Source organism: Saccostrea cucullata, unplaced genomic scaffold, assembly GCF_032062105.1.
Source record: "Saccostrea cucullata isolate Sc308-1 unplaced genomic scaffold, CSIRO_AGI_Scuc_v1 ctg4684, whole genome shotgun sequence".
NCBI classification, from domain to species: Eukaryota; Metazoa; Mollusca; class Bivalvia; order Ostreida; family Ostreidae; genus Saccostrea; species Saccostrea cuccullata.
In genome coordinates this window covers 38,663-54,150 of record NW_026930044.1, presented here as the reverse complement: position 1 = coordinate 54,150, position 15,488 = coordinate 38,663, and the positions used below count along the sequence as shown (strand labels likewise).

The 15,488-nt window shown below is 32.8% G+C and overlaps 1 protein-coding gene across 4 annotated transcripts in view; it reads right to left on the bottom strand.

The window, feature by feature from the left end:
* LOC134282777 (uncharacterized) overlaps positions 1-15,488 on the bottom strand; it is a 33,752-nt gene that overhangs the window by 9,851 nt on the left and 8,413 nt on the right. Inside the window, exons 13-28 of one of the 4 annotated variants that reach the window (XM_062765170.1) lie at positions 15,301-15,429; positions 13,925-13,976; positions 12,971-13,165; positions 12,414-12,502; positions 12,086-12,208; positions 11,627-11,678; positions 10,675-10,745; positions 9,545-9,667; positions 8,831-8,882; positions 8,485-8,625; positions 7,545-7,694; positions 5,419-5,489; positions 2,884-3,006; positions 2,620-2,671; positions 2,221-2,364; positions 1,280-1,730 (exon numbers count right to left, since the gene is read on the bottom strand). In XM_062765170.1, coding sequence (XP_062621154.1) covers positions 1,630-1,730; positions 2,221-2,364; positions 2,620-2,671; positions 2,884-3,006; positions 5,419-5,489; positions 7,545-7,694; positions 8,485-8,625; positions 8,831-8,882; positions 9,545-9,667; positions 10,675-10,745; positions 11,627-11,678; positions 12,086-12,208; positions 12,414-12,502; positions 12,971-13,165; positions 13,925-13,976; positions 15,301-15,429 — 1,668 coding nt within the window. In that variant the 3' untranslated portion in view covers positions 1,280-1,629. Of the gene's footprint in view, positions 1-1,279; positions 1,731-2,220; positions 2,365-2,619; positions 2,672-2,836; positions 3,007-5,413; positions 5,490-7,544; positions 7,695-8,484; positions 8,626-8,830; positions 8,883-9,544; positions 9,668-10,674; positions 10,746-11,626; positions 11,679-12,085; positions 12,209-12,413; positions 12,503-12,970; positions 13,166-13,924; positions 13,977-15,300; positions 15,430-15,488 lie in introns of those variants that run through there. The other 3 variants (XR_009995351.1, XM_062765171.1, XM_062765169.1) reach the window with 3 other exon arrangements.

Genomic DNA, 15,488 nt, shown 5'->3' with positions numbered 1-15,488 from the left:
ATGTAGGACTGAACAGTGAACTAAACCTAGGACTCCTGCTTGCTAGCCAGGTGCTCTGCCTAGTGAGCTACCATTAGGCCAATATCTCTGACTGTCCCAAGCCATTACATTTCATCCTCCTAAAATTGGTTTTGCCGTCAAAGTCACGACCTAATTAAGTTCTTATTATTCCATGGCAGGACTTTCACCTGCAATTCCAGGGATTGTCAATGGCACTAAATCTGCAACATGAAAGAAGAAAATATAGAGAATCGAACAAGGGACCTCTGCATTACAAGTCAGGTGCTCTACCAATTGAGTGACTCTGGTGGCCTAAAAACAAAAAGCCCTCCCCATCTCTTATTTTTGTAAGTTTTTGAATGATTGGGGAGGAAGAAAATGGGCCATTACTTTATATTGACAATTGGTTGATTAGACAGCAATTTCTTTTAACTGAAATAAGGAAAACCTAAGCTACATGTAGACATAGGCCAGGGACTTGTGGTCATCTTCATAGAAGTCTGTTTTTGCTGAAGAGAAACACCCCCTCGCCCCCAAAAAATGTTACCAGCAGGCCTACCATGCAGGTGTTAACCCATGGTAAAATTTAAACAATCCATTGATGCTTATTGGTGTATGGGCAATCTCTAAAAGTCACAGAAAGTATAATTATTAAACAAATTATTGTTGACCTGTTTCGGACATGGAAAGGCTCTTTTTTTTTTAAAAAAGCAACTGTTTCTTTTTTTCTAAATCAAATGTGTGCTGTGGGAGGGGGGGGGGGGCACCTTAAGAGCCTGTGATGCTTGTATATAATTCTTGTATCTGATCATATATTACACGTTATTTCCTCTGGTGCTAGAGGAAATTCGAACAAGACCTCAAATAGACACTTGATAACATGCAGGTACCAGGATATTTGACATCTTACACCCGAAGATTCTCGCTACAATTTACTTAAAGTATATAACGTTACGTTTCTGCTTAAACATCTTTCTTAAGATTGCCTTTCAGAACCGCGACATTCAGTCACCCAAATCTCGTGAAATATTCCCGCGAACTTCACTCGTCGTGTGACGCAACGAGACTTTTTGTTCTTTTTAATTTTCAGTTTTTTTAAATATTTGAACAAAACAACAAATCAATAAGTAAACTTTGTTTAACTTTGATTTAAATAAATTTTATTTTTATGTTTTCGAAGCGTTGACCCCTGACATTAAATATGTTAGAGTTGATTTGCTGTTATTTTCAGTGGTTCTTTTCAAAGATAATACACACAATAATACACAATGGACGGTATACTGTATATGATACGGTTAGGCTTTGCTAGTTGAAACTAATAATATACCGTAGTAGACCGCACGGTCTAAAAGTGTGACTTTATGAGTTTTACAGAAATGCTAATAACACTAAGAAGCTTGTTATAGTATCAGCTAATAAGTATCGGATGGGGTGTAGGAGTATTGTACAACTGTACTGTCCCAGTTACTTGAGCGAGCAGAGTCTAAATACGGTTACAAAACTATCACACCATACTTCTAAATCTTGCACATACATGTTTTGGACATGTTTAGAATGATATAACATACGCATGTTAAATTGAAGAAAAAGTATCTAGACGTAAAATATCTTTATTAGAGGTGTTTAAGGTTAAGCACATGTTCGACAACAGAGTACGTTTCTGGAATGGTCATTGTACGTAGAACATTTCGATCTCTCACAGGAACTCGAATGATCCCCGTATTCACAACCTAAAATCAGAAGTAATTAACTAAAACTTATTTAATGCAAAGATGCAAACAACAATGCGGGAAATAATTTATCTGTGACAGTCAACCAATACGTGTGGCGCAGTGGTAGAGCGTTTGCTTTTGAATCGCTGATTTAAGATCAATCCTTAGGTTGTCAGTATGAATCTCACTTTGGGACGTTAATTTTCACAAAATCATGTGAAAATGTAAAAATTATATAGATATTTTTGCATATGTTACTTGATTTGTATGATATTTGAGTAATTTTTTTCTTAAAATTTTCACGTAACATTTTGTTTGCACGATATTAATGCGATATGCTCCTCATGTAAAGTTCATATTAAAATTATGTCAAAATCAAATGAAGTTTTTACATAAATTTCACATGTCTTGTTTTTCATATCTTTTTTTCATGCAAAGAATTCACATGAATTTCATTAGAATTTGATGTAAAATTTATGTAAGCCACTTTTGTGTATGGGTATTGTACCTTTGTGAGACGGATTATGGACTTTGTTACACATATCACAGCACTCATCCTTTTGATGTGTGTAACAGACATAAGTGTATTTGTATGATCCGTCTGCCTTTTTTGTGGAACACCAGGTTTGTACGTCACCAGCCACACAAGAATCTAAACATTACACCAGAGCGGTTTATATATTTTCATATTAAATTATTTCTACATCTCAGTCAACTGTGTTTAATTGTAAAAGAATGTGAATTTATACGTTACAGTTCCTTTTTTTATTCCTTCCTTTAATTGTTCATACAGTCTTTTTACTTATTAATTTGGTCAATTTTAATTGTTTATTTTCTATGTGTAATTGATACCGGTAATTTTCAGTTCTGTGAAAGAAATTGTGTTAATTCCTATCTTGATACTTACTGGGTATATTTGGAGCATTATCATCATGTACACAAGTTCCATTCAAGCACCACTAATATAAATATTAAAGAATAAAGTAGCCATAATACAGAATGAAAGATAAACTCAATTTGTTTTATTTCAAGAAATGATAAATTTCAATTGCTTGAAATTACCCCAACATGAAGAAGAAAAGTATAAATTTTGAAATAAAAACTCAAACTGTTATAATTATTACAATGGCGTCATGAAATGTTAAATACTCCTTGAACCAGTAGAGCTGACCTTCCTTGGTCCACAGGGTGTTCTGTCCGCCGCTAGGATTCCGTGACACGTTTTACCACTAGCCTCAGCACAATACATAGTCCCACACAGGGGTTCAAATGAAGAAGAATACGTATCTACTGTCTGAAAACGTTTACATTTTTTATTTAAACAAATATATATTGCAACTTTTTTCATCAACATATAAGTTACCGTAATTTCACATACCAAAGTAATATATTCCTTTTATTATATTTCCTTTAATTATGTTTTTTTTATTTTAAATGCTCAGCACACAAGTATGCATATACTGTAATACATCAAATGACTGTCAGAAAAATCAGCCAGAAAATTTATGTTGAGATACATGTAAAAGATTTTTGGCCTTGTCGTTATTTGAATTTTGCTCGTTTAAGGATTTTTAAAAATATTTAAATTTAATTTTTTTTCCATAAAAATATTTGAGAGTGTTACTTTTATCTGTATATTATGGTGTTCTGCAGTTTTCAATCATTTCGCCGGGTCCATTAAATCAAAATTATTACCGGTATAAGTCATTTTATGTCTAAATATATTATATCAAAAGAATTTGATGCATTGCCAATGAAATTCAAACAAACAGAAAAGGGGGTTGAGATCTGATGGTTGCAGTGCTATTTGCACATTTGATGATATATCTTATGTGACTAAATGCCTCAAGTTTCACATGGACATTTTTTATCGCAATGACATTCTTTGGAGATATTTTTGCATAGCTTTCCCCTTGATATTCTGTGCTTGCAATCTAAAAAACAATCAAGCTTTCCATCTGAACATAAATCCTTTGGGCAATTTCTTTTTATTATATAAGTATGATAATAACGAATTGATGTCAGGTTGTATGTTTCACATTTGGTAAGCAAGCTCAGTTCAGAAAACTGAAAGTTGTTTTAGTTTGTTTATATTTTGAAATAATCAAGATTCATCGTAATGATTTGCTGATTCATTATCTCTTGCAAGAAAATTCCATATGCAAAAATTAATAATGTATCCTTTACTACTTTATGTACTTTTAATTCTTAACAATCAAACACGACGGAGGAAGGAATCTTTTGACACAAATTTTACATCGTTGGCTTTAACTAGAGTTTAAAGCAGCAGTGTATTAAATATTGATACATGACGCTAGATGATGCTATGAAATGATATCCATTATTCAGTTCCTTATAGCAACAAATTGTTGCAAATTTTCTATGTATATTTCATCTTCGATGTGATGAAATTCATATTGAAAATGTTCAATGAAGGTGAAAGGGAAATAAATCAGAACTTAAAACCTGTTTTAAATAAAATGTAAACGATATACTGTATGTTTACTTAAGGACAGACGAGACGTTCCTTAAGGATAACTCCTAAAATTAATATTTAATTTGAAATGCATCAAACTGAAGCTTGAAAATGAAATTTTTTCATGCAACAATTTTCATTTTATTCATCTTTATAAGATTCAAGGTCCTAGGAAGTCCTAGAAAAGGTCTTATAAAAGTTGACATTTGTGCCCTTTAAAAGGAGAAAAAAAATATACTTTTAGAGAAATAAGATTTTCTTGAATCCAGCCTTAGATACCAATGCTTATTAGCATGATATGAAATAAGAAGTGATTTGTTATGTCTTGCAATAATAGCAAAAGCCTTTTACACTATGTATTATAGAATACATGACGAAAATAGAAAACAAAAAATACCAAAATAAGTATAAAAATCATGACAATTTCTCTGAATGCCTGGATACCTATTGTTTTTTAACCTAAAATATATTTGCTGATTAATTTGCAATTAGAAAATGCATTGCTGATATTCCAATTCGCTTTTTCTGAAAAAATATTGGAAATTTGACAATTTTTCCTAAATAATATGATTAACTTTAATCTCTAATTTAAAAGAAACATTGTGGATAAATTTATGTAAATTTGTGGATTCAGATATACTTTTATGAGTATTTTTTATTACTTAACTGCTAATTTTATACATCTGAGGATCGGACTACCTTAATAATCGATAATTTTTTTCTAGGAGTTTGTCATTTAAGTATTGCTACTTAAACATGTTTATACAAAAAATTATATATATAGGCATTTCTATATATATACCATATATATTTTTTTTATAATCTTTTGGGGAAGAAATTTTTTTTTTCCAATTTCAAATGTTTGGTGTTTGGATTTTTTTTAAAAAAACGTTTAGAAACTGGTTTAGAAATCAGAATATTATTAAAATTTTGAATATTTTTTATACATTACGAAGGTACACAAAACAGATTTTAAAATCAATTGAGGAACGTCTCGTCTGACCTTAAAAAGGGAGACTTTATGTTAAGCGACTTGTGTGTGGATGGCAATTTGTTTATTTTATGAATACTGTTTATAATAAATAAAATACATTACATGTAAATGGCACGGACGTTCGTTCCGTTAATACAGATTTATGCCATTACCCAATACACAATGATCATGGATCAATAACACATGAAAACTAGCATATATATTGAACATATCATTTATATATACACGTACATTACCTTACAGAAATGAGAATTCGCACCAAATAAAACACGGCACTGGTCATCTAAACTTGGAGGGTTTATTTTACCTGAAAAATTCAATTGCCAATATTTTGTAAATCAAATACTCAGTATATTATCATATATCAGTATTCCAAGTTAGAAGTAAATCTGCAAATATTTTCAGAGCATATTTGGTAATCAGCTCTATCTAGAATTGCTCATTCCACAAAGTAACCAAAGAACTGTAACTAAAAGAACAAGAGGCCCATGGGCCACATCGCTCACCTGAGCACTGTGGTTTTGTAAAAGTATGAATTAGTTTATTATTGAAAAGGTAAAATCCAAAAGTAGTCCCATAAACAATCATGGATTTTCTATCTTTGAGAAGATTTTTAAAGAATTTTCCTATATATTTCTATGTAAAACTTTGGCCAGCCATTATGGCCCCGCCAAACTTGAATCTACACTACCTGAGGATGCTTCCATATAAATATGATGAATTATGGCTTGGTCATTCTTGAGAAGATGATTTTTAAAGAATTTTCCAATATATTTCTATGTAAAACTTTGGTTGGCCATTTTGGCCCCGCCCTTCCCCCGGGGGTCATGATTTGAACAAACTTGAATCTACACTACCTGAGGATGCTTCCATATAAATATGATGAATTATGGCTCTGTCATTCTTGAGAAGAAGATTTTTAAAGAATTTTCCTATATATTTCCATGTAAACCATATAAATATGATGAATTATGGCTCTGTCATTCTTGAGAAGAAGATTTTTAAAGAATTTTCCTATATATTTCTAAATAAAACTTTGGTTGGCCATTTTGGCCCCGCCCTACCCCAGGGGGTCATGATTTGAACAAACTTGAATCTACACTACATGAGCATGCTTCCATATTAATAAGATGAATTATGGCTCTGTCATTCTTGAGAAGAAGATTTTTAAAGAATTTTCCTATATATTTCTATGTAAAACTTCGGTCGGCCATTTTGGCCCCGCCCTACCCCAGGGGGTCATGATTTGAACAAACTTGAATCTACACTACCTGAGGATGTTTCCATATAAATATGATGAATTATGGCTTGGTCATTCTTAAGAAGATTTTTAAAGAATTTTCCTATATATTTCTATGAAAAACTTTGGTCGGCCATTTTGGCCCCGCCCTACCCCAGGGGGTCATGATTTGAACAAACTTGAATCTACACTACCTGAGGATGTTTCCCCATAAGTTTCATCTTTCCTGGCACAGTTGTTCTTGAGAAGAAGATTTTTAAAACATGCCACCAAATTTTCATTAATTGCCAATTATCTCCCCTTGAATGAGGGCGTGGCCCTTCATTTGAACAAACTTGAATCCCCTTCACCCAAGGATGCTTTGTGGCAAGTTTGATTGAAATTGGCTCAGGGGTTCTTGAGAAGAAGTCGAAAATGTGAAAAGTTTACAGACAGACAGACAGACGGACAGACAGACGGACAGACGGACGCCGGACAAAATGTGATCAGAAAAGCTCACTTGAGCCTTCGGCTCAGGTGAACTAAAAATGAATTGATATCTAGAGTTAATAATAACACCAATGGTTATATAGATCAAAGTATATTCTATATGAAAAATTAATTTCTGTAGTGAAAAATTTCTTTGACATTTTCAAAAATATTTCAGTATGGAACGAACTTTAATTCTTAACACCCCTTAGAATATAAAGACAAAGTAACTGATTACTAGTAAATTGTACTTTCTAAATTAAGATGAATTTGCCACAAGAAAAATTACTGTACTGTGATACCTGTTTACTAATACATGTGCATTTTATTTTTTCTTCTTAGTGGCAATATAGATAAAGTACACTGTAGTTTACATAAACTTTTGCAAGGCAATAGAAAAATTTCATCAACAAGACTTTTTTCCCCATATTTTTCTTCAAATTCGTGCAATTCATTTTTTGCTTCAGCAATGCAATCTGAAGGAGACATTGTTACGTTGGCAACGTGTTGTTTCCTCCCAATTTTTCTATTCCCTTTTATAGTTTTTTTTTTGTAGTTATGATATTAAGATCGTTGTGAGGAGATCAAACACCTTTAAAGAAATAATAAATTAGAAAGAGTGACACAACATAGAGTGGCAAAGTGGCGATATACCTGGTAGAGAATGGGCGGCGTTGTAACATGATTGACAGCATCTCTCCTTAACATGCGGCTCGTAACACTGCTGAGGGGACGGTGATACCAGCTGCATACAGGTTAATCCGTAGCGCGTGTAGGAAAGTTCGTCTCCAAAGCGACAATCGGCTACAGCATATTTTTAAGTTTTTACTTTGGAGTTTCTAAGAAAATATATCTATTTTCAAATAATCCAATAGATATGTTATTTATATCAAGCATTCTGAAGAAATATAAAAAGACTTAAGTTACAAAAGATCCCTTTCTCCTTATGTGATACTATGAAATCTATTTCTATATGTATTTATTCAATTTTATTTATTTTTTCATATCGTTTTGAGAAATAAAATCTTAAAATTTGATTAACCAAAAGTTCTACTGCGCATCTGGATTGAGTTGCTTGAGTAAAGTTTTATTCTATGATTTCATTGGCTCTTTCATTTGACTGATTATTTCCTATTTTTTCATCCAATAATACATTTTCATAAGTATAAATTTGCCGCGCTTTACCTATGTATGTCAGAGTAGTATTACGTTTTCAAGAAAGAAGTATATTTATAATCCAGTGTCCATCATACGCATCTTATGGTATGTAACAGATATATTTGATTATGTGTTTCCTTACCATTTATTTTAGATCAATGCCTTTATTTCGTGAATAATTGAAGAAAACATAACACCTGCCTTACTGCTCGGTTACACTTAGACAAACATTTTTGTTATACATGTAAGTAGGGAAACTGTTATCATATTTATTTCATATATATGGTGTAAATGTTTAGGGTGAAGATCATGGATGAAAAGCTCTTATTCAATTAAAAACAAGCCTTTATGTTTTGGTAAAATCAACATGTAGCTTCACCTCTTTGTCAAAATAAGATAACTAATTTTATAAATTCACTTATTTACATGTGCTCACCTGGCATAGACATGTTGGCATACTTCTGACAGGTAAAACAACAGAGGTCCGCGTTATGTCCAAACGAACACTTATAAGCCGTATCTGGCCCCATGATATTTTGTGGGCACCAAGTACTCTTGTCTACATATAGGCAGTTATCTGATTCAGAAAAACACGTTAATATTACAATATCGATCTCAAAATGTATTCGGTTAAGTAAAAATATGTAAAGTTGTACCCGGTGAAGTAGAGATCTGTTTTTGTTAATTGAAGCCGGGATTAATTAAACTTCTTTCACAACGAATACATGTATTAAAATTTCTTATTTCCAAACAAATATTACGCTGTTTTTCTATTTTCTTACCAGGAAGATCAAGTCCATGCTCACTATGAACACACGACCCCTCCCTGCAAATCTACGATCAGAAAAATGATTTTTAACCATACAAAGGCATTGCAAAGAAATGGAATGTTTTGTTTTTTTTGTAGTAAAAATTGTATCAAAATATATTCAGACTTGGATAATTAACGCACGTGAACAAAACGTTGATGTTTCATTATTTAAATTTACAATGTACTATGTACATATTACACTTAATCTGGACCGAATATGAATTTTTGATGTCTCTAGTCTCAAAAGCTTGAATATTGTATACGATACTCTTATTTGAGGACTTTATCCAAATAATATTGACAGACAATATTAAATGTGATTAAGTAAAAAGAAAGTTTTCTACCGAACGTGAAAGCAAAAACTTAAAACTTAGATTCACCATAAACTTTTTGTTAATTTAACTTCCAATGGGTCTGAAACCGCAGTGAACAAAACCTGGTAGGCAAGAACTCTGAATACAATCGGTTTTCAAAAAAGAAAGAGCTAAGAGCTAATATCTTAAACTTGAATTCTACTTTGTGGTCCACGGACGTAAACGAAGTCACAATTACTTTCCTGTCTTTTTACGGATAATCTGGTAATATCAAAAGTTAATTAAATTTGATTCAGAATCAGTCAAAATAACATTGGATATTTTTTAATATACCAAGATACTCAGTGAGTAAAACTTCGTATGAAACTTACCATTTTGCGACCACAAGGAGTTCCATCTAAAGCAAATATAGCATGGCAAAGTTTTTGTTCTGGAAGGATGCAATACAGCTTTTCGCAAATGGCGTGGTAACTATCGGCATATGTATCCGTATTCTGCAAATGAAAGTATATTATTGTATTTTGTATATTATTACAATGAATTGTGAATAAGGATAAGCATTCACATCAATTTTTGTATGAATCATTTATTTTAAAAATATTTATAATGGATATTAATTATATTATTAGTTAAGCTTTGCATTATAATTTATTTCCTGAACACGTTTCGAAAATTATTCAGTATTCGTAACTCGCTTTGCTAGACCTCCAAGTGTATAAAATGAAATAAATGGAGATAACGAACACTATTCAAGATCAAAAGTCCATAAAACAATTCAAACTAGGAGCAGAGCAAACACGGACATTCAAAACATCAGAGGTGGGATCAGGTGCCAAGGAGGAGTGAGTATCTCCTGCTAACCGGTCACACCCGCCGTGTGCCCCTTGTCAAAATAGGAAAATCCGTCGTCAATTCAGTGTATAAATAATAGACTAACAAATAGTATGAAAAACGTCACTCAGTATTTGACACAATGATAAATTGTATCTGCTGACAAGGTCTTTGTATCGACCAAAGAATTTACGAAATGATGACATTCAACGAGATTGCTGAAATTCTTGTTCCATCAACTTGTATAAAGATAATATAAATACTTACAGATTTAATTATCTAATCAAATCACCCAAGGGTCTAAACCTCACATCAAAATGGTATTCATTTTTTTCATGCATACGACGTTCATTTAACAATATGGTAGCTAGAACATTGAAATAAGAATTTAAGTTTGATAGTTATTGCATTTCTTTGCCTTGATATGCCGACCATCAATACTGCTTAAAATTTAGAGAAGTTCAGTTGAAAAGTACACTGTAGAAAAAGAAAAAATAGACGAAGGAGAACAATTCCGGGTCGATAGACTTATTGAAAAGGATATCCTCCATTCCTCCTTAACACTATATTGACACATTCATGACTTAGTGTCGTTGTAAGTTTTTTTTATACAGTATAAGTTTATGCCCTCTGCAAAAGCATTATTTAGTCGGGTGTATATTTTACATACCCCGCAGAATTTGGCATCAGAACCATACGATACTTGACATTGTTCCTGGGGACTTGGGGTCGCACTGTAATCTTCAAGAAGAAATGAAAATCCTGTAAATATTTCACTATTAGTGAACAGATACAGAAGAACAAAATTATAAATCTCAAACTAGTAAATAAATTTAATTAAATAAACAAGGACCTCTTGATCGCCAAAGTGGGTTCAGGTTTCTGGGAGATCATGTATCTAACGACAGGTCTTATTCACCCTGAGACCTTTATATTCATCAGAATTAAAATTCTAAATGGTAAGAAACAATATACCACGCCACTGGTATGAAATATGTTAATCAAACTCGATCAAGAAAATGATGCATTTGAATACAGGATTATTTCAGTAACCTAAGAATTTACAGCATTGACTATTTTTGTTCCCTTTGCCTTTATGCAACATTTTTCGAGGAAACACAAAATGGTGAAAAATCAGAAAAATCACATAGGCTGATTCTTACCATTTTGCTTTTCCTCATAAAATTCACCTGGTTTGGTATAATTTTTGAAGTGTATATTTCACCTTTAGCACCAAGCTAACATATTCTGAAATTTGTTTTTATCTGTAAAACTCTACCGAGTGTGATTTGTCCAAATTTGTAATTTATTGAAATATTAATTACATGTAATATTTTTCAAGTTTATTTCATGTTCCAAGTCTAAGGAGAAAAAATTCAAACTTTCTAAGCTTGTGACATGACTCTGTGGTATCTTTTATTTCAAGCTCTCCGGAATATATCGTGTCGACATTAGAAGAGAATCGTCGATATATCTAAATGTCGAGTTGAAGGCCACTGCAAGTTTTTCTTCTTTTCACGAATAAAATTTTGGACAAATTCTGCTTCATTTGAATAGATTATTTCTAGATGTGGAAGAGAGAAAAAGAGAGATAGACAGAAAGCAAGAAAGAGAGATTTTACCAAGAGGAAGCAACGCTCTAGGGTCATCCACGCAAGCTCCAGCGACACACCACTACAATTGTTTCACAATTAAACATTTTGATAAAACGCATGAAGTGCGATACCATCAAGTTTTATTTATACCATGAGAGCAAATTTTAAATGCATAACAACATATCTAGCTTTAAACAAATTTTATTATTGTTTGGATTTCATGTAAAGACTACCGTAGTGGAAATTTTAGCGAGGCGCAAATTTAGCAATTCGTCCATAAAAATGGTATTTTATTTTTAGCGAGATGTAATGTAACTTTAGCAATTTTTAAAATGTTCACTAAAGAAGTTATAACAAATAAATTGCAATGAAATTTTAGCGATATTAAATATTAGCGATCTCAGCACCCTCGCTAATAATGCCAAAATTAAATCTTCGCTAAAAATTCTGCTTTTACGGTATAAAAAAGACAAATAAGAATCTCACTTTGTTGAAGGAGCACCTTGTACCGTCCTGTGCCGCGATATAATGACACAGATCGTCCTGAGGAATATAGCATCTTAATGCGCTACAGAAGTCAACCGTCTCGTTGTCTGCGTAAATCCTTCTCTATCAGAAAATGGAGTGAATATAGAAATGTTCTTACACATCCTCAAAATAAAGAGAGAAAGGCGTTCTTCTTTTAATAAACAAATTTAATTAAATTTATTAAAAGAATGTGTTTGGTTTGAGAAATTCATTTCATTCATATAGGCATTAATAAAAATGTATCGGTTCAGTCAAGGAAAATGAAATACCAGCACGGATGACTTACTCCACAGAAGTAGGAGCTGCTGCCAAACGTCTGCTTACACTGAGAGTCCTCTGGGAGAACAGAGTTGTACACAGAAGCGGGAAGAGCACCTTGAAATAGCAATAGCATTTCAGATATACCACCAATTGTATATACATGTACATGTATATACTCTTTCATTATAAATATTGTGATTTAGTATGTGTTCTCCGCTTTTAAAGTTATTTTTCGTTTGCTTGTTTAACGTCCCTTTCGAGAATTTCTTACTCATATTGAGATGTCACCACTTGGTAAGAGAGGGCTGCAAATTTTGAACTGTACACATAGTAATCGGCACCAAAGCCTTTTAGCAGTGAGAAATGCAACAAGGGACCTCGGTGTACATGTAATGGTCTCATGAAACGCTCAAGTCTTCACGTCTCGCGGCGAGATTCAAACCCAAGAAGTAATGAACAACTCCTTACCACTGGACTCCAGAGCATTCTCTCTCTCTCTCTCTCTCTCTCTCTCTCTCTCTCTCTCTCTCTCTCTCTCTCTCTCTCTCTCTCTCTGATGTAATTTTTGAAACCCAATCTTACCATTGGAATAAGACACCATGTTACTGCAACTCTGACAACAAGAATATTTGAATTTGGGAATGTAGCACTGTTCTCGTCTGTTTTGTATGTAGGCCTTACAGGAGGAGGTGAAGTTGAACGCCTGCATCACCTGATCGTCGTCATAATAATCCATTCTCAACCAGCGATCAGGAACATCTCCCTGGGGGCACACATCTACACAACAGGACCATAGGTCAGTTGAGTCATCATTTCTTTTTTGATATACATGTATGTCCCATGACATACCTATTTTAAATTTATTTTTAAAATATATTTTATATTGAGTCAATTTTAGCTTAAAATTATGACTTGAACATGTACACTTAAGTTCTTGGGGTCAAAAATCCTGGATATGTCCATATTTCTATTGACGTTTGTGGATAAATCGGATGAAGAAAAAATTTAGTGAACCTATACATTGAAAGTTATCGTTAGGATGACTTAAATGTGTTCCATAAGAGAGACCACTGAAGTCCATGAAGATTCAATATTTCTATAAAAATTGTAGAAAAAGTTAGAGGATGCTAAACAATATTATGATGAAGGGAATATTAAGAATAATTAAATCATCAGACGAAAATGTCAAACCTCAATTTGTTGTTATATGCAAGCATACAGATGGACTTTGATTTTTCCTCAGAATTTTAATCAAATTTGATTATTTATGGTATCAGAATTAATCAAATTTGATTATTTATGGTATCAGAATTATTATTAAATAGACAATTAAAATGAAGTTCATTAATTAAGAAGTGGCTTCTTCCAAAAAAAACTTTTCAAGTAAAAATTTCGAAAATTCTGTATTCTAAATATATTATTATAAAACTAACAAAATATATGAATTTTGAAATACATAAGTATATGTTGTATACCCTTGTGACTGTAATAATAAATGATCTAATTCAATTGATTTAAGTAAGATGGGGAGGATACCGTTGCTGTGTGTCAGAGTTGGCTGGTGAACACAAGCTCCTGCCATGCACCACTGTAAAATAGATTACACAAAAATACATGAATTATCTAAACTCACTTTTTCTTCTTTAATGGCCTTAATAAATACATTTCTATTTTAAAGTCGAGTGTTCACTGCTGTTTATCATAACAGTTTTTGGCTCATGATTAATTTTCAAACTGATTTGTGTACGGATTTTCCCTCTTGCCCGATCATGAAAAGAAGTACACGGCGGGTGTTACCATTCGATAAGGAATTCTAACTTCTCCATGTCCCCTGATCCTAGCTGCAGATATGTAGCGTTATGGTTTTATATATTTGTCCTTGACCATAACGCTACAGATCCCGTAATGCAAAAAAAGGTGCAATTTACGGCGCAATATTTTTGCGCACTTTTGAGGAGAATTTCCAGCATCGGTCAATTAAATTCCTTTCACTCCCTAACTGCTAGGCACATTATTTAACTAATCTGTATATTTTATCCATCTCCCAACCCTTTACAGTCGTCTCTACGAGTGATAAACTCGCTTGATTAAAATTATATGTTAGATTGCTGAAAGTTCACTTCAAGCGAATTTATTGCCTGTAGAGATAACTACCGGTATATGGTTGGGAGGTGGATAAAATATACATATTGTCTACAAAATGTGTCTAGAATTAGGGAGTGTAAGGTAGTTGATTGACAATGCTAGAAAGTGGAGACCCCCCCCCAAATTGCGCAAAAAATATTGCGCCGTAAATTGCACCTTTTTTACATTACGGGATCTGTAGCGTTATGGTCAAAGACAAATATATAAAACGATCTGCAGCTACCCTGATCCCACCTCTATTATTCAGTAAACATTGCATTATGGAATATGCCAGCAGAGCAATTGCTATTCATAACGCCATGTTCATTGAATAACGTTGTTTATTTCTTAAATAGCTTGCATCAGTTTAAAAATTTATCGTACTCAGAGCAAGCTAAAATTAATTTATTGCATAATGTGACATTATGTTTGAAATTTTGCGATTAGTTAGGTTATTCATCAGACATAAAAGTTTTGAGTAAGTGTAATAGAATTGGAAATATTTTGGAAGAAAATCAATCTTTGAAATAAAAAAATCTTTTACTGTTATTGTTTTTTAACATAACTCTTACAGCATTTTTGGCAAATCTCCCTTTCCTATATTTAGGGTAGAATCTCAATAACCTTTTTGTTAAAGAATATTTCCTAAGCTTCAGTGAGATTATAAATACATGTAAATGTTTCTGTTTTAATGCAAGCAACGTCAAAAAGTATTATACGCTTTCTTTAACTCATTGAAGGAGCATTTAATTTATAGAGATATAACGAGGTCCTTCATGGATGCTTACCTTTTGATGACCACAGGTTGTTCCATCTCCCGGCACGGCATACCTATTGTAGTCGTCGTCCAAAGGATCAAAACACACCATCTGTAGGCAGAAGGCTGTCTGGTAGGCTCCAGTATAGTTATACTCGTCCTGAAATAGTTTTTAACAACCAACGTCATATTTCAATCATTATTATGAGAATTTTGAGC